Source organism: Nerophis lumbriciformis, linkage group LG31 (genome assembly GCF_033978685.3).
Source record: "Nerophis lumbriciformis linkage group LG31, RoL_Nlum_v2.1, whole genome shotgun sequence".
NCBI lineage: Eukaryota > Metazoa > Chordata > Actinopteri > Syngnathiformes > Syngnathidae > Nerophis > Nerophis lumbriciformis.
In genome coordinates this window covers 21,083,195-21,109,665 of record NC_084578.2, presented here as the reverse complement: position 1 = coordinate 21,109,665, position 26,471 = coordinate 21,083,195, and the positions used below count along the sequence as shown (strand labels likewise).

Here is a 26,471-nt window from a genome sequence, read left to right as displayed (position 1 = left end):
AACTGTTTTTATATTGTTTTACTTTCTTTTTTATTCAAGAAAATGTTTTTAATTAATTTATCTTATTTTATTTTATTTTTAAAAGGACCTTATCTTCACCATACCTGGTTGTCCAAATTAGGCATAATAATGTGTTAATTCCACGACTGTATATATCAGTATCGGTTGATATCGGTATCGGTAATTCAAGAGTTGGACAATATCGGATATTGGCAAAAAGCCATTATCGGGCATCCCTATTTGTGATGTTAAGTTCCTGTTATTAGCTGTTATACAGTATATGCCTTGAGCTCTTATTTTGAAGGCGCTAAGAGCGGAAGTGGTGATACGTTATAGTGGAGCGGAGGTTTTGAAAGAAAGGAAATAAAGTCGTCCTCGTGTAAAACTGGATCCTCCGTGTTTGTTATTTTGTAGTTTTATACAGTATAGGCGACATATACAAACCCTCGGTTACAATGGTATCCCTAAAAACAACGAAGGTTTCTATTCTGACCTTCCGGGCAAAGACCAAGAGGCGGAGCCGTAGTGGAACCACGTGACACAATGACGAAAAACAAATGAATGCGAGTGTCGATGAAGGCTGTAATTCTCGCCGCTGGGTACGGAACCAGGCTCCAGAAAGATGTGGCGGCCGACATCAGCGGGGACTTTGCCCACCTGGTCGGCATTGCTAAACCGTTACTGCCGGTGGGGAGCTGTGCCTTGGTCACTCACTGGGTTCGTGCCCTGAGCGCCTCGAACTGCGTGGACAGTATTTATGTCGTTGTGAGTATTTTACTAGTGTACAAGGCTGATCTTTTTTAGACTGAATAATCGTTTTAAAACAATAGGAAATGTACTTTGCTTGGACAGTACTTGTATCACAAAGGGTATCTGGGTATAGAGGTAATGGACCGATCCAAATATCGTTAGTATCGAAACCAAGCGGTAGACTGTATTGGATGTATAATTGACACTAGCGTGAGGATACTGATATTTTTCAGTACTCTTCTGTTTATTTTCACAAATATGTATTGCATCAGTCAAATGCTGGGATACACCTCCTTTATAGCAATGAGTAAGTATGTCCATATAGTTGATTGGCGCTGTTCATTTACAAAACCCAAAACCAGTGAAGTTGTCACGTTGTGTAAATCATAAATAAAAACAATACAATGATTTGAAAATCCTTTGCAGCCTATATTCAATTGAATACACTACAAAGACAAAACACTTAACGTTCGAACTGAGAAACTTTATTTTTTGCAAATATTAGCTCATTTGGAATTTGATGCCTGCATCATGTTTAAATAAAGCTGGCACAAGTGGCAAAAAGACTGAGAAAGTTGAGGAATGCTCTTCAAATACTTATTTGGAACATCCCACAGGTGAGCGGGCTAACTGGAAACAGGTGGGTGCCATTATTGGGTATAAAAGCAGTTTCCATGAAATGCTCAGTCATTCACAAGCAAGGATGGGGCTATGGTCACCACTTTGTGAACAAATGCGTGAGCAAATTGTCGAACCATTAAAGAACAACATTTCTCAACGAGCTATTGCAAGGAATTTAGGGATTTCACCATCTACGGTCTGTAATATCATCAAAAGGTTCAGAAAATGTGGAGAAATCACTGCACGTAACATTGAACGCACTTGACCTCCGATCCCTCAGGCGGTACTGCATCAAAAAGCGACATCAGTGTGTAAAGGATATCACCACATGGGCTCAGGAACACTTCAGAAAACCACTGTCAGTGACTACAGTTGTTTGCTACATCTGTAAGTGCAAGTTAAAAACTATGCAAAGCGAAAGCCATTTATCAACAACACCCAGAAACGCCACCGGCTTTGCTGGGCCGAACTCATCTAAAATGGACTGATGCAAAGTGGAAAAGTGTTCTGTGGTCTGACGAGTCCACATTTCAAATTGTTTTTGGAAACTGTGGACGTCGTGTCCTTCAGCATCTGATGGTATGGGGGTGTATTATTTCCCAAGGCATGAGTAACTTACACATCAGGTTTTGGAACAACATATGTTGCTGTCCAAGCAATGTTATCATGGACGCCCCTGCTTATTTCAGCAAGACAATGCCAAGTCACATGTTACAACAGTGTGGCTTTGTAGTAAAAGAGTGTGGGTACTAGACTGGCCTGCCTGTAGTCCTGACCTGTCTCCCATGGAAAATGTGTGGCACATTGCGAAGCCTAAAATACCACAACGGAGACCCCGAACTGTTGAACAACTTAAGCTGTACATCAAGCAAGAATGGGAAAGAATTCCACCTGAAAAGTTTCAAAAATTGGTCTCCTCAGTTCCCAAACGTTTACTGATTGTTGTTAAAAGGAATTGGCCATGTAACACAGTGGTAAAAATGCCCCTGTGCCAACTTTTTTGCAATGTGTTGCTGCCAATAAATTCTAAGTTAATGATTATTTTCAAAACAAATTAAGTTTCTCAGTTCGAACATTAAATATCTTGTCTTTGCAGTCTATTCAATTGAATATAAGTTGAAAAGGATTTGCAAATCATTGTATTGAATTTTATTTACGATTTACACAACGTGCCAACTTCACTGGTTTTGGGTTTTGTACAACCATTTAATAGAGAAGATTCATTGCTGTCAATGGAATGGAACTTTATTGTAATTGCACTTAAAAGGTACAACACAATTACATTTTCAGTACAAACCCGTTTAAGATCAGACAAACATCGTACAGAGACAGGACAGGAACACCATAAAGGTGGGAAAAAGGTAAACCATGGGGTGAGATATATATATATATATATATATATATACAGTATATAAAAAATGTGTGTATGTATGTGTATTAGAGATGCGCGGTTTGCGGACACAACCGCGGAGTCCGCGGATTATCCGCGGTTCGGGCGGTTGAAATAAAAAAAAATTAGATTTTATCCGCGAGTCGGGTCGGGCGGTTGAAATAAAAAAAAATTAGATTTTAAATAGATTCAGGCGGGTGGCAGTTAAACCAATTCGGAAATATATATACATAGTTAAATGTTGTTACCCACATACGAAAAACGAGCAGGCACCTGCAGCATATGCCACAACAGAAGAAGAAAAAAAAAAGAGATGGACACTTTTACGGAGCGGAGAAGGGACGGGACCGAGGCCCCTTCCCCCGAGAGGGCCCCACCGGGAGCCGTAGCTGAGGTGATCCGCGAGAAGGGCCCGATGCACGTCCAGAGTCACCACCGCGCCCACCGCACGACACCCCGCCTCGTCCGCCTTCGCCGCGGCCGGCGTCACGCGCAGCAGGTAAGCAGCTTACCTGCCCGCCACCCCCGTGGCCGGGGGCTCATAACAGGGGTCACTCCGCGCGCTCTGCCCGCGCAGCTTACCTGCCCGCCACCCATGTTGCCGGGGGCGCGTAACAGGGGTCACTCCGCGCAGTGCGCTCACGAAAGGGGTGGGGCAAGCAGAACTGGCGCTGCGGGATGAACCGAACGCCGGGTTAAGGCGCCCGATGCCGACGCTCATCAGACCCCAGAAAAGGTGTTGGTTGATATAGACAGCAGGACGGTGGCCATGGAAGTCGGAACCCGCTAAGGAGTGTGTAACAACCCACCTGCCGAATCAACTATCCCTGAAAATGGATGGCGCTGGAGCGTCGGGCCCATACCCGGCCGTCGCCGGCAGCGAGAGCCGCGAGGGCTAGGCCGCGACGAGTAGGATGGCCGCCGCGGTGCGCGCTGAAGCCTCGGGCGCGAGCCCGGGTGGAGCCGCCGCGGGTGCGAGGGACATCGCACCTCCACGCGCTTGGAGGTGCGCTCAGCGCGGCTCCCAGATGATTGCTGCATTGGATCAGTCTCCTTTCTTTAACAGGCAAAAGCTTTATAACCTCACTAATGCCTTGCATCGTCTATATTAGATATATAACAACGGGCGGGTGCGGGCGGGTGCGGTGTTGATTAAATGTTAATTCGGGTGGATGCGGATGGTTGACGACTTTTGTGATGCGGTTGCGGATGAAATAATTGCCTATCCGCGCATCTCTAATGTGTATATATTAGAGATGCGCGGATAGGCAATTATTTCATCCGCAACCGCATCAAAAAGTCGTCAACCATCCGCCATCCACCCGTACTAACATTTAATCAGAACCGCACCCGCCCGCACCCGCCCGTTGTTATATATCTAATATAGACGATGCAAGGCATTAGTGAGGTTATAAAGCTTTTGCCTGTTAAAGAAAGGAGACTGATCCAATGCAGCACAGACATTCGCGTGCCACGCTGTCACGGCCCAGACGCACACCAGTGCGCAATCACATGGGAGCCGCGCTGAGCGCACCTCCAAGCGCGTCTCGCTGCCGGCGACGGCCGGGTATGGGCCCGACGCTCCAGCGCCATCCATTTTCAGGGCTAGTTGATTCGGCAGGTGGGTTGTTACACACTCCTTAGCGGGTTCCGACTTCCATGGCCACCGTCCAGCTGCTGTCTATATCAACCAGGGTGAGCCCCACCCCTGTTACGCGCCCCCGGCAACAGGGGTGGCGGGCAGGTAAGCTGCGCGGGCGGAGCGCGCGGAGTGACCCCTGTTACGAGCCCCCGGCCACGGGGGTGGCGGGCAGGTAAGCTGCTTACCTGCTGCGCGTGACGCCGGCCGCGGCGAAGGCGGACGAGGCGGGGTGTCGGTGCGGTGGGCGCGGTGGTGACACTGGACGTGCGTCGGGCCCTTCTCACGGATCGCCTCAGCTACGGCTCCCGGTGGGGCCCTCTCGGGGGAAGGGGCCTCGGTCCCGGACCCCGGCGAGGCGTCCCTTCTCCGCTCCGTAAAAGTGTCCATCTCTTCTTTTTTTTTCTTCTGTTGTGGCATATGCTGCAGGTGCCTGCTCGTTTTTCGTATGTGGGTAACAACATTTAACTATGTATATATATTTCCGAATTGGTTTAACTGCCACCCGCCTGAATCTATCTAAAATCTATTTTTTTTTAATTTCAACCGCCCGACCCCACCCGCGGATAAAATCAAATTTTTTTAAATTTCATCCGCCCGATCCGCGGATAATCCGCGGACTCCGCGGTTGTGCCCGCAAACCGCGCATCTCTAGTATATATATATATATATATATATATATATATATATATATATATATACAAACCCCGTTTCCATATGAGTTGGGAAATTGTGTTAGATGTAAATATAAACGGAATACAATGATTTGCAAATCATTTTCAACCCATATTCAGTTGAATATGCTACAAAGACAACATATTTGATGTTCAAACTAATAAACTTTTTTTTTTGCAAATAATCCTTAACTTTAGAATTTGATGCCAGCAACACGTTACAAAGAAGTTGGGAAAGGTGGCAATAAATACTGATAAAGTTGAGGAATGCTCATCAAATACTTATTTGGAACATCCCACAGGTGTGCAGGCTAATTGGGAACAGGTGGGTGCCATGATTGGGTATAAAAACAGCTTCCCAAAAAATGCTCAGTCTTTCACAAGAAAGGATGGGGCGAGGTACACCCCTTTGTCCACAACTGCGTGAGCAAATAGTCAAACAGTTTAAGAACAACGTTTCTCAAAGTGCAATTGCAAGAAATGTAGGGATTTCAACATCTACGGTCCATAATATCATCAAAAGGTTCAGAGAATCTGGAGAAATCACTCCACGTAAGCTGCATGGCCGGAAACCAACATTGAATGACCGTGACCTTCGATCCCTCAGACGGCACTGTATCAAAAACCGACATCAATCTCTAAAGGATATCACCACATGGGCTCAGGAACACTTCAGAAAACCACTGTCACTAAATACAGTTTGTCGCTACATCTGTATGTGCAAGTTAAAGCTCTACTATGCAAAGCGAAAGCCATTTATCAACAACATCCAGAAACGCCGCCGGCTTCTCTGGGCCCGAGATCATCTAAGATGGACTCATGCAAAGTGGTAAAGTGTTCTGTGGTCTGACGAATCCACATGTCAAATTGTTTTTGGAAATATTCGACATCGTGTCATCCGGACCAAAGGAGAAGCGAACCATCCAGACTGTTATCGACGCAAAGTTCAAAAGCCAGCATCTGTGATGGTATGGGGGTGCATTAGTGCCAAAGGCATGGGTAACTTGCACATCTGTGAAGGCACCATTAATGCTGAAAGGTACATACAGGTTTTGGAACAACATATGCTGCCATCTAAGCGCCGTCTTTTTCATGGACGCCCCTGCTTATTTCAGCAAGACAATGCCAAGCCACATTCAGCACGTGTTACAACAGCGTGGCTTTGTAAAAAAAAGTGTGCGGGTACTTTCCTGGTCCGCCTGCAGTCCAGACCTGTCTCCCATCGAAAATGTGTGGCACATTATGAAGCGTAAAATACGACAGCAGAGACCCCGGACTGTTGAACGACTGAAGCTCTACACAAAACAAGAATGGGAAAGAATTCCACTTTCAAAGCTTCAACAATTAGTTTCCTCAGTTCCCAATCGTTTATTGAGTGTTGTTAAAAGAAAAGGTGATGTAACACAGTGGTGAACATGCCCTTTCCCAACTATTTTGGCATGTGTTGCAGCCATGAAATTCTAAGTTAATTATTATTTGCAAAAAAAAAATAAAGTTTATGAGTTTGAACATCAAATATCTTGTCTTTGTAGTGCATTCAATTGAATATGGGTTGAAAAGGATTTGCAAATCATTGTATTCCGTTTATATTTACATCTAACACAATTTCCCAACTCATATGCAAACGGGGTTTGTACATATGTATATCGGTGTGTGCGTGTCAGTGTATATATATTTCATGACACAATTCGAGACTTGCAATGACAATGTTATTGTTGCCTAGCTCCATTAAGTTCCAAATATTTGGACTGGGACTATTTTTTTTAATGATTTTTGCCTTTACCGTAGACTTCACTACAACGGATTTGAAATAAACGAGAGTTTATAGCAGGGATATTCAACTAAACTGTTTTGGGGGCCACTTTCCGAAAGACTTGACTTTGGTCTCTTTACTCTGTTAGACTTACAGGAGCGCGGTCCTGTTTTTAAAGACCTTCTGCAAAAAAGCGAGTCAAAGATCATCTCCATGACAGCACTCTGTTGTTTTTAAGAATCTGTCGCAAAAATGTGAGTCTCTCAAAAGTTTTTTGAACTGAACCCGCAAGCCACCAGTCAAATAGTCCAAAGGATGAAAAAGAGAGGACCTAAAATGGAACCTCAAAGAACAATATTAGTATAATTGAATGAATGACTCCTGACTAAATCTAAAGTAAACAAGCTACAGCAACACCTTAGTTACATTATCACATTACGAAGAATACCTTGATGAACGCCTTAGTGATGTAAATCACAAGTTTAGACCCCAGTGGTCTATGTTTGCGAGCAAAGTTAAAATGTCAATGCAATGTGTTTACAGTGGTCCAAATTTCTCTATACATCAGGAGCACTGTAGTGTTTTTAGGAATTTGCTGCGAAAATATATGTCCGACATGTTTTGAACTGAACTCGGGGCCTGGTATATGGTGTAATTTTTGGGCCAGATTTAACCCCCAGTCCGCCAGTTGAATAGCCCTGGTTTGTAGTCTTGCATGAAATCCAAACGACTAATAATTCACAGAATCGGTGACAAAGGGCAGCGTTGGTGGAGGCCAACCTTTACTGTGAACAGGCGGGACTTCCTGCTGGGAATGCAAATAAAGCTCCTTCCTATCTGTCGTACAAGGACACGGCACCTAGTAGCAAACCCAGTACTCCAATGCCTACAAAGCACATGTAAGACAGGTTGGCAAAACTCCTTTGCACCCTCTAGTACACTTGCAAGGGTGTGGATCTTGGCAAGTGTTCCACGACTAGGACCAAAACCACCCTTCACCTCCTGTAAATGAGTTTTGACTAATGGCAGTACTTTTCTCTTCAGCTCTCTGGAATAGAGGAGTTTTAATGCCCATGTGGTTGGACCACACTTATTTTGAAATGGGTACTGTTCTTGACTTTCACGATTTGATTATTTTGAATCCATTGTGGTGGTATATATGTAAAGGTGAAGTCGTAAGCTGTAATACTGTAACTAGGTTTACAAACATTGTCATATTAGTTTTTGCTTTTGTTATTGACTTCGCTTTTAATCAAACAGTTGTATGTGATACAATAAAACAAAGAAGTAGTTTAAATATCGTGTAGATATTGTTAAACTGCCAATAGCACTCACCATGAATAAATGGTGTAACGTAACCAACTACTTCCGATTGCTGGGCTGAAGATTAGATTCGGAATCGATTCTCGATTCAACGCTATTCTCAACTCAAACTGATTTTTGCAATGTATAATTTGGTATAATAATTATAATGAAACGTTTTTCAAAACAGATCACAGGTTAGAAAAGCGCCTTCTGGTTGCATGGAGATGGCCTAACACAGGGGAGTCAAAGTCATTTTAGATTGGGGGCCACATTGAGAAAAATCTACTCCCAAGTGGAGTGAACTGGTAAAATCACGGCACGATAACTTAAAAATAAAGACAACTTCAGATTCTTTTCTTTGTTTAAAAATAGAACAAGCACATTCTGAAAATGTACAAATTATAATGTTGTTTTTTTTACACTTACATGTTAATAGTATTGTATCTTTATTTGTCATTATTTGTATTTTCTGAATAAACTATGTGATAATGTTCATCAGTCAACTCATTGGTGTTAATTTTCAATTTATCAAGATAAAAAAATTATGTCATAATCAAATTAGAGTATGTTATTTATGTAGTCCGATCAGTTTCCTTGACTTATGTATTAACATGTATGTATTTTGTACATATGTAGCATCATCTACAAACATACAAAGAATTGCTTTTGCGACATCCAGTGGACACATTTAGAACAGCTGTTTCTTTCATTAAAAAATGTCAGGTTAATTTGTATACTTGGCAAACTCATCCTGCCGGCCAGATAAAACCTACCGGTATTCGCGGGCCTGATTATCCGCCGTACGTTTGACACATCGGCCTAGCATCTTTTAAAACATTGATTCTTCTATGAAAAAAAATAATGAAAAAAATAAAAGTTTTAACGTTTTTTTAAATTTTTTAAATAGACTTTTTAAAACTATGAATCGATTTAGAATCGGGATGAATAAGAATCGGGATGAATAAGAATCGGAATATGAATAGATTTTTTTGTGCACCCCGAATGATTGGTATCTGTATTGATATTAACCAGTCCGATTCTGATATGGTCAGATACGGTCATGTATGAGTGATAGATGACCGTATCTGAATCGGAAGCATAAATCCCTGATCGGAACATCATTACCAACGATGTAACAGTATGATCAAAAAAACCATGTCACTGTTGATTATATGTTTACATTGTTTGTTTACGAACTTAACACAAGCATTTGACACAAATAATCACAATAATCATTCCAGGACCAAAACCATTAATCTCTACTATATAATGACATCTGTAAAGCCATAAAAGACCTAATGTTGATATCATTTGCTGATGACATTACGGCTTTCTGCTCAGGGAAAAATAGACAGGACCTAAAGGCTTTACCCAGGATGCTCTCAGATGAAAGTGGCCATTGAGCTTGGCGTGTCACTGTCATCAGCAGGTTGCAACCAAAATACAGAGAGACTGGTAGTCACAGACAAGCATACTGTATGCTTTTTTAAATAAAATGTGTTAATTTGTTTTGAATTTTACTGTTCAGCTTCATCATTGCGAACAGCAAGTTGTGCAATACTGTATTTACCTGTATCGGATTGGTACCAGCATTTGCAATAATGCCCAAAACCCAGCAGCCATGAGAATGAATGTCTACCTCTGTCCTCTCTCCACAGACGAACGCTCTTTACCTGGCTGCATTTCAACAGTGGGCTTCACAGTTTTCAAATGTCAAGATTGTCAGCGATCAGACAAGAAGCAATTCTGTAAATATGTTTTTTATAATTTATCACTGACAGAAGAACTGACAACATAACTATTAACTACCAATTACCAGAGTCGCAATTTTGATGACTTTGGATCGGATCGGCCGCTGATATTTGCCAAAAAATGCGTATCGGCAAGGCATGGGAAAATGCCGATCCAGATCCAGTTTAAAAAAAAAATCTGGTCCGTGTTTTTCAACGCACCGATTTAAATAATACATTCCACTTTTCTGCTGCTCCCTAAATTCCGTTCCGCGTTTTCCAGCACATCTTCAACACATCCACAGGTCTGTGTCCTAACCGTCCTAATCGGAAGCGGATGCCGGTTCATGGTTTGGAAAGGCGAGCGGAAGTTACCGGTAAAAATGGCAGCTGTGTGGGATTATTTTACCCTACAAAACGAAAAAGATGAAGAGGTGGAGTGCAAAACATGCCACAATAAAGTCAAGGGTGGTGGTAAAGTTGTAAGACATTTTAATACAACAAATCTGATCAAGCATTCAGCGAAATACCACCGTAAAGAATATTGTAATAATCCCAGGAATGTAGGCTCATACGTCTTCTTTATTTGTCTTGTCTTTATTGTACAAGATGCCATTCAACCACACAACAGCTCCAATGTGCGTCTATTCCCTTTCCCGACAAAACTCGAACCAACACTTCCTATCAACCATGTCACTTCCCTAACTTCTCCGGAAGTCCCGCCCCCCAGCCAAAGCCATTGGCTAACACCCCGTAGCCAGCCGCTCTTGGGTGTTAGCCCTGCTCTTCAGGGGATTTTATTGAAGTGTCTGATGTTGTTACATATATATATATATATATATATATATATATATATATATATATATATATATATATATATATATATATATATATTGTATGTATGTATATTGAAAAGTGATGGAGTTCAGCAAACACGGCCTCAACTGTAATATTCATTATTCCTTTTGAATGCTTAGTCGATACAATTGTGAATATCTTTTCCATGTGTTTAATTTGCATTGCTGCATAATCACCTGGTCGTGTTTTAGCAACCGCGAATCAATGTCAAAGACAGCATGCAATATTAATGTGTAAGCACTTCTTGTGCTTTCTCTCTAATTAGAAATGACTTAACAATTACATTTAACATAAACTGTATTAGGAATGTAACAATTAACGGTATAATGATAAACAATGCTAAAACTTTATACAGTTAGTGTTACCGTTTTGAATGAAAGCTATCATAAAATTGTGATTGATAACCGTTTGATAAAGTCACAGAACGGTGACACTGCTTAAGCAAAATCATAATGGCTTGCTTATATGCTAACATGAAAATAAGATAAATTAAACTCTTTGCCCATTAAATATATGACATTCCCCAATCTACACTTGAATAAAAAACATTACTGTATGAGCAACTAAGATATTAAATTGTATTATTATTTATGTTAAACCGTCAGTGAGGTCAGTCTTGTGAGTAACAACTCTCTCGTCCTTGCATACATTTTAATTTTTAAGTTAAAGCAAGAACAATAATAATAGTCATTTGTACTTATACAACTGGATTTTTATAATTGAGACTGTCATATAATTATACATATATGTTAAATACAGTGATCTTTCACTAGGACCGTCTTGGTGCTGTAGCCTGCCTGCATCTTGCAGTAAGACACTTCAAGATAGAAGACCATATTGTCGTTATTGGAGGGTGAGTAAACTCTGCATTTAATATTTGTAATTCATGAAGAGAACGTTGATGATGGTATTTCTTTGAATCCCACACAGTGACACCCTCTTCAAAGAGGACTTCAGTCTTAGTAAAATTGACGCAAGATTTTTTGAGCTCCAGGCGAAGTGTGAGGATAACTGTATGATTCTCTCCTATCAGTGCAAGGATGATGGTGAGTTTTTTTTATGCTTTGTATACAGCAATGGTTCTCCAACTTTTTTCACCAAGTACCAACTCAGAAAACACTGGGCTTTCCAAGTATCACCATGTTATGTCATGTTATGCCCTCTTGGTATTAAACGACCTTCTCCTCATCACTGACTCTGGGAAATGTGCTGCACTGGTTCTCCTGGACCTCAGTGCAGCGGTCGATACTATAGACTATACTGATCTCCTGGACCGCCTCCAACATGGGGTCGGCATCACTAACACAGCCCTGTCCTGGTTTACGTCCTACCTCAACAACAGAACCTTCTCTGTGAACATAGCCAACCATTCCTCCCGCTGTGCCACACTCACCTGTGGGGTCCCTCAAGGCTCAATACTGGGTCCCATCCTGTTCTCCATCTACATGCTCCCCCTCAGCCAAGTCATTCATCGCCATAAAATTTCCTTTACTATACTCAAATCTATCTTCCACTCAAGACAGACGATCCCTCTGGGCTGGACCTTTTGAGTGCTTGCGGGACATAAAGGAGTGGATGTCTCAAAGCTTCCTGCAGCTCAATGACACTAAGAGTGAAATTCTTCTGTTTGGCAACTCCACCTCAGTCAGTCAGATCAGAAAGAATTTGGGAAGTTTGGCCACTCTTGAAAAACCCCATGTCAAAAACCTTGGGGTCATATTCGACCCAGACCTCAAGTTTGACAAGCAAGTGAAATCTGTGGTGCAATCCTGTTTTTTCCAACTACGCACCATAGCCAAGATCAAGTCTTTCCTCTCCCCCAGTGACCTACGGAGGGTCGTGTTGATGCTCATCTTTTTTAGACTGGACTATTGCAATGCCCTTTATGCTGGGGTCACCGACAAGACCATCCATGGCATGCAGCTAGTACAAAATGCAGCTGCTAGGCTGGTGACAGGCGCAAAAATGAGGGAACACATTTCTCCCATCCTCTCCTCCCTTCACTGGCTCCCAGTGAAGCGCAGAGTGAAATTTAAGATCGTCACGTATGTCTTGAAAGCGCTCAATGGTCTCGCCCAAGCTTACATTAAAGATCTCCTGGACCAACCCACCAGCTCCAGGCTTGGTCGTTGCCTTAGATCGGACAACCAGATGACCCTGAAGGTCCCACGGTCAAACCTAGTGACAAAGGGAGACCGTGCTTTCTCAGTGATGGCACATAGGCTATGGAATAAGCTCCCTCTGAATATTAAGTCCGCCACTACTCTGGACTCTTTCAGAGCACAACTTAAAACTCACCTCTTTACCACAGATGACTTTTGATTTATGTGTTCATTGTGAGTCTTAAATGTTTAGTTTAGATTCCTTTGTGTGTCTCAGTCTCTGTTTCTGTTTTTTTGTTTTTTTTTGTTTCTCCACTCGGGCTGCGCCCCCGGGCTGATGTAACACTTGGTTGGGGGGCGCATAATAAATGAAAATAATGTAACATAACATCACCATAATGACCAACATTAAAATACAGTTGCGTAGTAGGCCTAAATATTCATTCAAAACAAGGCAAATACCAAGTACGGTATATTTAATTGTTTTGGGCCACTGTGATATTACACACAGTTTGAACAGTAGCATTCTGTTTGGATATTTTATTAAGTGATTCTTTGGCGTACCATTAACAGTTTGAGAATCACTGATAACAGTATAGTCTGGGATAGGGGTGTCCATAAACAACTTTTTCACTTCCGATATTAATCCGATAGAATATCAGCAGGAATCATAGTACATACTTTTGTTATTTTGTAGTGTGGAATGTTAGAAAATGTTTGATCAGGTGAAATTACTCAGAGAGCAATGGCACGTATAAAAACACTAACTTTATAACAGATTTATGCTTTTGAAGTGGAGTGTTCATTTGTGTTTTGGCGACATCTCGTGGTAATAAATTCATTAAGTTAAGGTTTGTTAATGGATACTTTCTAATACTTTTCAAAACAAGGCCACTGGCCTTGACAATATCCCCTCCAGATTCCTCAAGGACTCTGCCACCACTATTGCCCCAATCATTACACACATAATAAACCTCTCAATTAAACAAGGCCAAGTACCAAAAGATTTCAAGATAGCAAGACTAACTCCCCTTTTTAAAAAAGGAAGCAAATTAGAACCTAGTAACTACCGACCTGTTGCTATTCTCAGTTCCATTTCGAAAGTAATGGAAGAAATAGTTTATGAACAGGTCGATAGATACCTTGCCACTAAAAAACTCATGTACAAATTCCAATCCGGCTTCAGAACTAACCACTCCACTGACACATGCCTTTTCTATCTGACCGACCACATCAAACATGAGGTGGACGCGGGCAAATACTGCGACATGGTCATGCTGGATCTTCAGAAGGCCTTTGACACTGTTAACCACGCTATACTGTTGGATAAGCTCAGAGCAATCGGATTTGATAAAACCTCATCGCGGTGGGGAGGAAACAGGTGGTAGAGGTGAACGGCACCCTGTCCCCCCCTCTCAGTAATCTTTGGAGTCCTCAAGGCAGTATATTAGGGCCTTTACTGTTCCTAATATATGTAAACGACATGTCATCAGCATGCGACTGTGAATTGTTCCTGTTTGCGGATGACTCGGCCCTGCTGGTATTTGGCAAGGACAAATCACAGGTGGAAAAATCCTCAGTGCCGAACTCTGTAGAATTTGCACCTGGCTCGCTGACAATAAGCTATCCATACACTTAGGTAAAACGGAATCCATCCTATTTGGGTCCCAAATCAACCTTAAGAAAGTCAGTGACATCACTATTAAAGTGGGTGACATTGTTATCACCAGGAAAGATGAGGTCACCTACCTAGGTTCCATTCTAGAGGCTAATCTTTCCTGTGATAAAATGGCAACCAAGGTAATCAAAAAGGTCAACCAACGAACAAGATTTCTCTACAGAATCTTCTCTCTGGTCAACAAAAGCACCATGAAGATTCTAGCGGGAACTCTCATTCAACCCTTTTTCGATTACGCATGCACCTCCAAAACCCTCAAACATCCCAGAACAAGCTAGTCAGGTTACTTCTAGACCTCCACCCCAGATCACACCTCACTCCTACCCACTTCTCCAAAGTGGACTGGCTCAGGGTGGAGGACAGAGTAAAACAACTTGCACTGAGTTTGTCTATAAAATTCGCTACATCTCCCTGATACCAAAGTACATGTCAAACTACTTCCAGAACGTAAATGAACGCCAGAACCACAACACCAGGGGGAGCTCCACAAACCACGTCAAACCCAGATTCCGATCTAACAAAGGTCTTAACTCATTCTCCTTCTATGCCACATCAATATGGAATGCACTCCCAACAGGTGTAAAAGAAAGTGCATCTGTATCCTCCTTCAAAACCGCACTATAAGAACACCTCCAGGCAGCTACAACCCTAGCCTAATCCCCTCCCCCCACCACATCCCACCTCCCCGGATTGTAAATAACCAAATGTAAATAATCAAATGTATTATACTTGTTCTTATGCTTTCTGAGCTCACTATGGTCACCGCTCGCTGTACATATCCTACCAAGTCAGACCTACACTGTTTCAATGTCCATTTCTCAGATTATATAATTGTTGATGACTGAAGTGCTGATAGCAACCCAACCTAATCCCCCCTCGTCCGAACCCCCTCCACATCCCACCCCCCGGATTGTAAATAATGTAAATAATTCAATGTATATACTCTGATGATTAACTTGTGTGATGACTGTATTATGATGATAGTATATATTTGTACCATGAATTGATTAATGTGGACCCCAACTTAAGTTGAAAAACTTATTTGGGTGTTACCATTTAGTGGTCAATTGTACGGAATATGTACTGTACTGTGCAATCTACTAATAAAAGTTTCAATCAACCAATGGATACTTTGTATTATGTTAAGTAATGTGCAGCTATAATTATTTGATACTTGTTTGTGTTGACAAATGTGGTATTTTAGACCACAATATTGTTCCATAAAGGACACTTACTAGTTTGTCTGGTTTGTGTGCTGAGCTGTTGTGTAGCTTTTAGTAGCCTAAAACCCACCATGTTTACCTTTTTCTAAGTGACTTGACTAAAGCAAAGACCAAACGTGTGTGCTTATTGGAGGACATTTAGATGTTAACTGGCTGCCCAGCTTTGCACAAGCTGCATGACTGTGTATATCACATCTTATATTGGAGATTTTAGATGCAAGCAGGTATCATCTTATACTAGTTATTTGGATGATATCTGATTGGGACACCCCCAGTCCTGGGTAGATGATTTAGCATTCTAATGTTTTTCCCTGTGGGCTTCTCTTTGTACAGAAACGCAAAAATACGGAATAGTGGAAGTGGAAAGTGACCTTCGAGCCAAATGTATGAAGGAAAAACCGCTGCCCAACGAGACTAAGTCAAGAAGAGCAGTAAGTTCACTCGACGTGATAAACCAGGAGTGTCAAACGTACGACCCGAGGGCCGTATCAAGCCCGCGAACAGGTTTTATCCGGCCCGCGGGATGAGCTTGCTAAGACTAAAAATTAACCTGAAATTTTTGAATGAAAGAAACTGCTGTTCTAAATGTGTCCACTGGATGTCGCAATAGCAATTATTTGTATCTTTGTAGATGATGCTACATATGTACAAAATAACCCACGTGATGTTAGTACATCAGTCAAAAAAAACTCAAACTACATAAATAACATACTGTAATTTATCTTGATAGCTTGAAAATGAACACCAATGAGTTAAGTCCTGCGCCCCCCGTGACCTCAAAAGGGACAAGCGGTAGGAACTGAATGGATGGATGGAGTTGACCGATGAACATTATCACATAATTTATTCAAATATAAATCCATCCATCCATTTTCTACCGCTTATTCCCTTTGGGGTCGCGGGGGGCGCTGGAGCCTATCTCAGCTACAATCGGGCGGAAGGCGGTGTACACCCTGGACAAGTCGTATAAATAACGACAAATAAATGATAGAATACTATTAACCGTAGCATGTAAGTGTAAAAAAAACCCCAACAACATTATGATTTGTACATTTTCTGAATGTGGTTGTTGTATTTTTAAACAAAGATCTGAAGTTGTCTTTATTTTTAAGTTATCGTGCCGTGATTTTACCACTAGGGAGTATATTTTTCTCCATGTGGCCCCCGATCTAAAATGAGTTTGACACCCCTGTGATAAACCCTAATCATGTAGTTTTTTTGTGGTATAAATTTGATAGGCAACCAGATTAAACGCATAAACTGTGACCATTTATGAACATTGTTAAAAAAGTTTTGTTTGAGCACAATCTAATTGTCATCTTGCCCATCTGTGAATGTTACACTGGCACGCAAACTAGGATTGTTCCCATTGATCGGCCCGTATCAGTATTGGCCAATTTTCATGAAAAAAGTATGCGTTTGCCACTGCCGATTAATGCCGATCACTAACGCCGATCCTGTTTGGCTAATATTTTTTTTAATTTTTAGTCCTCAGGCGGACAAGTTAACAGCTAATTATGTGTCTCTATAAACCAGGTGTCCCCAAACTTTTTGACTCGGAATAGATTAGAAAGGACACATTTTTTGTTAAAACTTAAGACTTCCCGCCGGCCGGATTTTGTACGTAGTTTGGGGACCCCTGATCTAAACTTTCTGCCGGGTATTTTTTTCTATACTTTTATTGTAATATTTTCAGAATGTGTTTGGTTCTATTTTTGGCCAAAGTAAGACAAAGAAAACAATCTGAAGTTGTCTTTATTTTTTAGTTTTAATGCCATGATTTTAATAGTCCGGCACGCGTGTGCACAGATTTCCCTCCATGCGGCCCCTGAGCTAAAATGAGTCGGACACCCTCCCTGATGTACAGTATTACAGTATATGTAACAGCTGCAGTAAAATAAAAGGGCGGCATAAAATAGAGAGTAGATCCAGCAGAAAATATACATTATAAACAAAGAGAGGTAGCTAACATAGAAGCGGTCGGACAAATTGAAAATAAACTTGAGACTGCCCGGGGGCCGGTATTTGGACGCTGGCGGGCCGTTGTTTGGGGACCCCTGCTATAAACAGTGTGGAGACACTCCCCATGTAATAATAATTGCCTTTATTACGGCAAATAAACAGCATTTTGTAATATCTTGGGTATCATCACTGTAAGACAAGGCTAAACATGTTACAAACCAAGCACAAGCTAAGTCAAGCTAATAGCTACAGCATACTTGCCTACCCTCCCAGATTTTCCGGGAGACTCCCGAAATTCAGCGCCTCTCCCGAAAACCTCCCGGGACAAATTTTTGTGTCGACAGCCTGTTTTCACGTCCGCTTTCCCACAATATAAACAGTGTGCCTGCCCAATCACGTTATAACTGTAGAATGATCGAGGGCGAGTTCTTGGTTTCTTATGTGGGTTTATTGTTAGGCAGTTTCATTAACGTCCTACCAGCGCGGTAACAACACACAACAGCAGTCACGTTTTCGTCTACCGTAAAGCAGTTTGTCTGCCGTAAACAGCAATGTTGTGACACTCTTAAACAGGACAATACTGCCATCTACTGTACATGCATATGTGACAATAACATCTACGGCTTTTAGAGAGTGCAGTGCACAACTGCGCACACAACAAGGAGACGAAGCAGAATGCATCATCAGAGAGGGTGTTCAGCATGGTTAGAAAAATAGTGACAGAGAATAGATCAATTCTGCTGTAAATATACTCCTCCCCTCTAAACCAGGCCCCTAAGCCCCCCCCAGAAACAACAAAAGTAGAAATAATTGCTTCGTATACTTTTAGAAGTGCAGATAGAACCATGTTACAGCAGAAAGTAAGAAGTTACTAACAGGAAATTAACAAGTAGATTAATAAGAGTTAGATTATATTACAACTGTTGATGTCTCAGCATTGTGACAGTACACACTCAACACGTATTAGGATTCATCATTTAGTGCTGTCGACACCAAGGGTATTATTATGTATCTTCGACACTGGAGCGATTAGGTCAATATTTTTATTTTCTTAAAATATTTTTGCTGTTGTTTTTGTTTACAAATTCAGGGAATAATTCCTGGACTTCAAGGGCAAAAAGGATTTCAATGAGTAGCAGATTGTAGTTTTTGTTTTTCATTCAGTTTAGTTATTGTGTACAATTGACTTTGTTAAGTTCAAACAATTGTATGTAATAAAAACAAAAGAACAAGGAACTAGTTTAAATACTGAGTGTGTAGAAAAGCGCTATATAAATCTAATCAATTATTATTAAATATTGTGCTGATATTATTGAACTGTCAGTTGCACTCCCCATAAATACATAGAAACATTTACAGTTAATACATGCTATCGGTATTGGCAAATCTCACTCATGGATGATCGGTGTCGGAATCGGCAGCATAAAACCCTAATCGGAACTAGGGCTGGGCGATATATCGATATACTCGATATATCGCGGGTTTGCCTCTGTGCGATATAGAAAATGATTATATCGTGATATTGGAGTATACGTTGTCACGCAGTTGCTTTTAGCTGCGGGCATTACACTACAGGCGTTTCTCACTCTTTCTAGTCTCCTTCTCACAGGGGCGTAAAACAAGCCCACCTTCTTACATACATCACATACTGTCGCGCGTCTAGCGTCACACGCCCTCGCCCAGCAGAGAGGTAGCAGCATGGCTAACGTTAGCTGAGGCAGGTGGTACAAGCGGAGTGGTGCGAGTGACAAGGTGCGAATCTGATCACAAATGGAGGAAGAACAATTAATGTTCACAGTAATATGCAACAGTAATATACAAAGTATGCAGCAGAAGTGTTGCTACAAAAGGTAGCAGCCAACGTTCCCTCTAAGGTGCGCGCCTGCGCAATTGCGCACTGCTCAAGCGTCCTCTGCGCACAGCAAATATATGCCGCGCACCAAATCAAATCCCATCTGAATTCTAAACAAAATAAACACATAATTTATTCTGTGTAATTTTGCAATGCAACTCTGAGTGACAGTGACAACAAGCGGCCCTAACGGTGTTAGTCAACACCGTTCAATTGAACACCGTTCAATTATTGTAACGTCTATCGAGATCTTCGAGGACGGGAATTATATCGATCACTTTATTGAGGAAAACTGTTTATATTCTGCCATAACCACACCAAAAACATGAGTAAAAAACGTATATCTCGAAAAACTAGTAATTTTCTGCCGTAAAAACCAGGCCAAACCCAACTTGTCATCTGACACCAACACACATATGTACCACTAAGCTACTGGTGCGTTTATGGCCACACAAAAAGTCGGACAACTCAAACACCGCACAAAGTTAGACTATGACTCCTCAGTCATACGTGTGCTTATTCTACTGTCATTTATTATTCATGTTAATTTATTGATAATAATCATGGAATGCTGTTACTAGAGAAAGTTACAGGAATGCACACTTCATCCTATGCTTACATTTCATTGTGCAACATGAGGATGTTTAAGGGGAACTAAATGTGATCTCTGAAAGGGGTACAAATGATTTCCAAAGCAGGACCCCCACCCAGGCATATTGTACAATACTAATCCATAGCTTATGAAAAACAATATTTTTTTTATTTTCATTACAAGTGGGCCAAATCACTAATATTACAAAATAATCTCATGAAAATGACTCTTCTCATTTGAGTGTTATTATAAAAGATTGGTTTGAGACAGGTGTGCTGCTGGTATTGCCACGTGTGATGTTGCTCACATGTGCTCCACTGAATGCTCAGGGAGTTTTTGTGTTTGCTCAGACATATGAACAATTAGAGGGAACATTGGTAGCAGCACTACTAATTTGTTCTTTCATTTAAAAAGTCACCCGCGTGAGAATGAAGAGTGCTTGAAACTCCGCACGTTAACATCTCCGGCCGGTGCCACACCCAAAAAAATGCAGAAACAACCTGCACTTACAAATGAGCCTGACGTCTTCCATTTACAGATCAACACCATATGAAAAACATAGTCACAAACACAAGGAGATAACGTCCGCAGTAACTTATTACATAGCGAAGGACATGGCCCCATAAACATCATCTATGCAACATTTTGACCAGAGAACCAACATTACATGTTATGTGGACCACAAGAAAGTGTTTTACATTTAGAAAAATAATAATAATATGACTCCTTTAATGCGCCCTATTATATGCATCAAGTGTTCATTCAAGGCTAAGGCAAAATATCGAGATATATATATCGTATATCGCGATATGGCCTAAAAATATCGAGATATTAATAAAAGCCAAAATCGCCCAGCCCTAATCGGAACACCCCTAGTGCAAAACCCAAACACATCACAACATGTACACAAACAATAAATGATTAGGTGCAACGTTACATGTCTGATAGTGATATCACTCTGCTTCAGCAGATTTAATAAATTGTATGTTTAAATGTAGCCAGTAATATTGTGTACCAGTTCAAGTATTGTTTATACCAAGAATCTTTTCTAGTACTTCAATAATTCCAACAGTGAAAACACTAATCACTTTCATTGTTGCCTTTACCATTTAGTGTCCTTGTTTCTATATGCTGTCAAAGAAAGTCCTCCCTCTACTGGACACCTTCCTCGAGGAAAAAAAGGTTTGTTTGCTCTAATATTATGAAGCTTGCATGACCTAAAATTCTCACTATTTAGCTACTTATTGCAAACAATATTTTCTTCATGCAGAATGCTCGTATTGAGGAAAAAGATGCACCTGGAAACTTTGTGTCCTGGCTCATCCCAAGGCAAGTACAAGGCATTCTAATGAACTGGTGGAGAAGCAAGGTTATAGAAATGTTTATGACGTTTACAAATTATGTAACCCCTCCCCGTTTCTACTGTCTTTTGCAGAGCGCCGGTATATGTATATCAGATCTCTGGGCGTTTCGATGTTGGAAACTTGGTTTCCTATAGAGAGTGCGACCTTTATTTTAAGGAAAAACTGCATAACACCAAGACATACATGATGTAGACCACAGGTGTCAAACTCAAGGCCCGGCGGCCAGATCTGCCCCGCCACATCATTTCTTATGGCCCGCAATCTATCTTTTATTCCTAAATGTATTCGTCCTTTCCATTTTGACCCCAAAAATATATGTACTGCGTAAAATGGCATACCTATTCAACTTTGATGTTATCCAATATTGCAACAATAATTGTGGTACCATACTTCACAAACAAATGTTTTTGTTCATTTACAAGTAAATTCATTGTACAGTAAAGTTCACAATAGTTTTTACTAGAAATGTCCGATAATATCGGCCTGCCGATATTATCGGCCGATAAATGCGTTAAAATGTAATATCGGAAATTATCGGTATCGTTTTTTTTGTTTTTGTTTTTTTAAAATTTTATTAAATCAACAAAAAAAACACAAGATACACTTACAATTAGTGCACCAACCCAAAAAATCTTCCTCCCCCATTTACACTCATTCAAACTCATTCACACAAAAGGGTTGTTTCTTTCTGTTATTAATATTCTGGTTCCTACATTATGTATCAATATATATCAATACAGTCTGCAAGGGATACAGTCCGTAAGCACACATGATTGTGCGTGCTGCTGGTCCACTAATAGTACTAACCTTTAACAGTTAATTTTACTAATTTTCATTAATTACTAGTTTCAATGTAACTGTTTTTATATTGTTTTACTTTCTTTTTTATTCAAGAAAATGTTTTTAATTAATTAATCTTATTTTATTTTATTAATTTTTTAAAAAGTACCCTATCTTCACCATACCTGGTTGTCCAAATTAGGCATAATAATGTGTTAATTCTACAACTGTATATATCGGTTGATATCGGTATTGATTGATATCGGTATCGGTAATTAAAGAGTTGGAAAATATCGGAATATCGGATATCGGCAAAAAGCCATTATCGGACATCCCTAGTTTTTACCGCATATTACTGTAAATTGAAAAAACTACCACCGTTTTTTTTTTACGGTAAAGTTCTTTTGACCATGGCAGTTTATTTTATTTTTTTTACCGTACAACCTATGGTTGTTGTTTTTACAATGCATTACTGTAAATGGAAAAACGGTACCACATTTTTTGCTGTAAAAAAACTGGCAGCTAAATTGCCAGAATTAAAAAACAGTAGTACTGTTTTTTTAATTCTTGCAATTAATATTGTTTAAAAAAAACACCATACATTTTACAGTCAAATTCTGGCGATTGAGCTACCAGTTTTTTCTGTTAAAAACAGGTAGTACTGTTTTTCCATATTTTACAGTAAAGTTCTGGTGACTGAGTTGCCATTTTCATGGTAAAATCTAAAGGTTTTTTTTCATTTTACAGTGTACATAAAAAATATATAAGAATAAAATGCGTAGGCAAATTCATACATCATTCACTGTTTCAAGAGGCCCTGCAAGGGAAGCCATAAGTGCATTGTGGCCCTCAATGAAAAGGAGTTTAAGACCCCTGATGTAGAGAACTGTTTCCTAAATTTTACTTAGCAAAGGCACGTATTATAGGCTATGTTCACACAAATACTTTTACAATACTATTTTTACAACGCATATTTTTTTGTCCGTTATAACAGCTTTTAGAAATCTGCGGCCAGAGTGGAAATTTTCAAAAAACTTCAGTGGTACAAAACACATTGAGTACACCTTGTGTTTTTATTTTTGTAAATAAACACAATATAGAATCTTATTTTGTTTCGATGGTGAGAAGAGGTGCCGGGAACGAGATGAAGCGAGAGTGGATGACACCTAGGTTAACTTTTGGTTTCATTAGACAACGCCCAAACAACTACGCCAGGGAGGGACATCAAGAGGACAAAAGCACGTGAGCAGAGGGACAATCAAAAGAGAACACGCTAAACGTTGTAGGGCATGGTCTTCTTTCTCTTCAGTGCTGGTATTTCTGTACTTACTCTATTTATAGAATAAATTGGTCAAATTCAACTTTAGTCTCCTTGTTTTATTCAGACAGTTGTTATGACAAAATAAACAAAATGGAAAGCACAAACGTACAAACTCCGTTTCCATATGAGTTGGGAAATTGTATGTAAATATAATATAAATATATAAATATAAACGGAATACAATGATTTGCAAATCATTTTCAACCTATATTCAGTTGAAGACAACATATTTGATGTTCAAACTGATCAACTTTTTTTTTTGTTGCAAATAATCATTAACCTACTCAGTGGCCTAGTGGTAACCTACTCAGTGGCCTAGTGGTTAGAGTGTCCGGCCTGAGATCGGTAGGTTGTGAGTTCAAACCCCGGCCGAGTCATACCAAAGACTATAAAAATGGGACCCATTACCTCCCTGCTTGGCACTCAGCATCAAGGGTTGGAATTGGGGGTTAAATCACCAAAAATGATTCCCGGGCGCGGCAACCACTGCTGCCCACTGCTCCCCTCACCTCCCAGGGGGTGATCAAGGGTGATGGGTCAAATGCAGAGAATAATCTCGCCACACCTAGAGTGTGTGTGTGACAATCATTGGTACTTTAACTTTTTAACTTTAACTTTAACTTTAGAATTTGATGCCAGCAACACGTGACAAAGAAGTTGGGAAAGGTGGCAATAAATACTGATAAAGTTGAGGAATGCTCATCAAACACTTATTTGGAACATCCCACAGGTGAACAGGTAAATTGGTAACAGGTGGGTGCCATGATTGGGTATAAAAGTAGATTCCATGAAATGCTCAGTCATTCACAAACAAGGATGGGGCGAGGGTCAGCACTTTGTCAACAAATACGTGAGCAAATTGTTGAACAGTTTAAGAAAAACCTTTCTCAACCAGCTATTGCAAGGAATTTAGGGATTTCACCATCTACAATCCGTAATATCATCAAAGGGTTCAGAGAATCTGGAGAAATCACTGCACGTAAGCAGCTAAGCCTGTGACCTTTGATCCCTCAGGCTGTAATGCATCAACAAGCGACATCAGTGTGTAAAGGATATCACCACATGGGCTCAGGAACACTTCAGAAACCCACTGTCAGTAACTACAGTTGGTCGCTACATCTGTAAGTGCAAGTTAAAACTCTCCTATGCAAGGCGAAAACCGTTTATCAACAACACCCAGAAACGCCGTCGGCTTCGCTGGGCCTGAGCTCATCTCAGATGGACTGATACAAAGTGGAAATGTGTTCTGTGGTCTGACGAGTCCACATTTCAAATTGTTTTTGGAAACTGTGGACGTCGTGTCCTCCGGACCAAAGAGGAAAAGAACCATCCGGATCGTTATAGGCGCAAAGTTGAAAAGCCAGCATGTGTGATGGTATGGGGGTGTATTAGTGCCCAAGACATGGGTAACTTACACATCTGTGAAGGCGCCATTAATGCTGAAAGGTACATACAGGTTTTGGAGCACCATATGTTGCCATCCAAGCAACGTTACCATGGACGCCCCTGCTTATTTCAGCAAGACAATGCCAAGCCACGTGTTACATCAACGTGGCTTCATAATAAAAGAGTGCGGGTACTATACTGGCCTGCCTGTAGTCCAGACCTGTCTCCCATTGAAAATGTGTGGCGCATTATGAAGCCTAAAATACCACAACGGAGACCCCCGGACTGTTGAACAACTTAAGCTGTACATCAAGCAGGAATGGGAAAGAATTCCACCTGAGAAGCTTAAAAAATGTGTCTCCTCAGTTCCCAAACGTTTACTGAGTGTTGTTAAAAGGAAAGGCCATGTAACACAGTGGTGAACATGCCCTTTCCCAACTACTTTGGCACGTGTTGCAGCCATGAAATTCTAAGTTAATTATTATTTGCAACACAAAAATAAAGTTTATGAGTTTGAACATCAAATATCTTGTCTTTGTAATGCATTCAATTGAATATGGGTTGAAAAGGATTTGCAAATCATTGTATTTCGTTTATATTTACATCTAACACAATTTCCCAACTCATATGGGAACGGGGTTTGTATATAGACAGGCAAAATTGAGCGTTTTTTGGTTTTGGCCACAAACAATCAACAGGGGCTGGTGCGACCTTTTACGCAGCTACCGAAAGGGCGCAAACTTTCCATCCATCCATTTTTCTAGCGCTTGTCCCTCTCGGAGTCGCACAGGGTGCTGGAGCCTATCTAAGCTGCATTCGGGCGGAAGGCGGTGTACACCCTGGACTTTTCAATGTATTGTAAACATTTTTCCTGCCCGCTTCTGTCTTTTAGCCCGTGATGACGTACTAAAAGACTGAACACTACCCCTCACATAACTATTAGCTTTGTGTCTGGTCAACTAATGATAACAATTTGGCTCAGTACAACTTCTTAACGTTAGCTATCATTGACTGTAAATCATAACGGTATTGAAAATTGTTAGTTGCTTCTGTAACTGCTTTTGTGTACGTGTGCACGAAAGCAGTCACAGTTCAATAAATTAGTAATTGTGAAAAATAGACATTTAAAAATATGTTTTATCAAGCCAAAAATTGTAACAAAAGCGGTGTTCTTGTTACGTGTTTTGGTTTGACAGAGGTCATTTCGAGCAAGTTAAGGACAGCCCCTTTAATGTCAAGTTTTATTCGAACCCAACATAATAGAACATTAGCAATGAAGTTACCGATTTATGCCTCACAACAGGCACTGCTGATTTAAAAAAGTATTCATGCTAATAATAAACAATGTAGAACTATGTACACCAGGTCTATTCAAAAGGCCAATTCTGGCCCGGGAATGACACCATTCCGGCCCAGGAGTTATTTCAATGTCAATCAATCAATCAATGTTTATTTATATAGCCCTAAATCACAAGTGTCTCAAAGGGCTGC

The 26,471-nt window shown here is 40.7% G+C and overlaps 1 protein-coding gene across 1 annotated transcript; it reads left to right on the top strand.

The window, feature by feature from the left end:
• Positions 1-452: 452 nt before the first annotated feature.
• On the top strand, positions 453-21,748 carry LOC133574177 (uncharacterized). The gene is made up of 8 exons (XM_061926266.1): positions 453-765; positions 9,791-9,880; positions 11,494-11,573; positions 11,651-11,766; positions 16,057-16,154; positions 21,243-21,311; positions 21,400-21,458; positions 21,565-21,748. Exons 1-8 carry the CDS (start codon positions 562-564, stop codon positions 21,683-21,685), a joined length of 837 nt encoding a protein of 278 aa, XP_061782250.1. The 5' UTR covers positions 453-561; the 3' UTR covers positions 21,686-21,748.
• Positions 21,749-26,471: the final 4,723 nt, after the last annotated feature.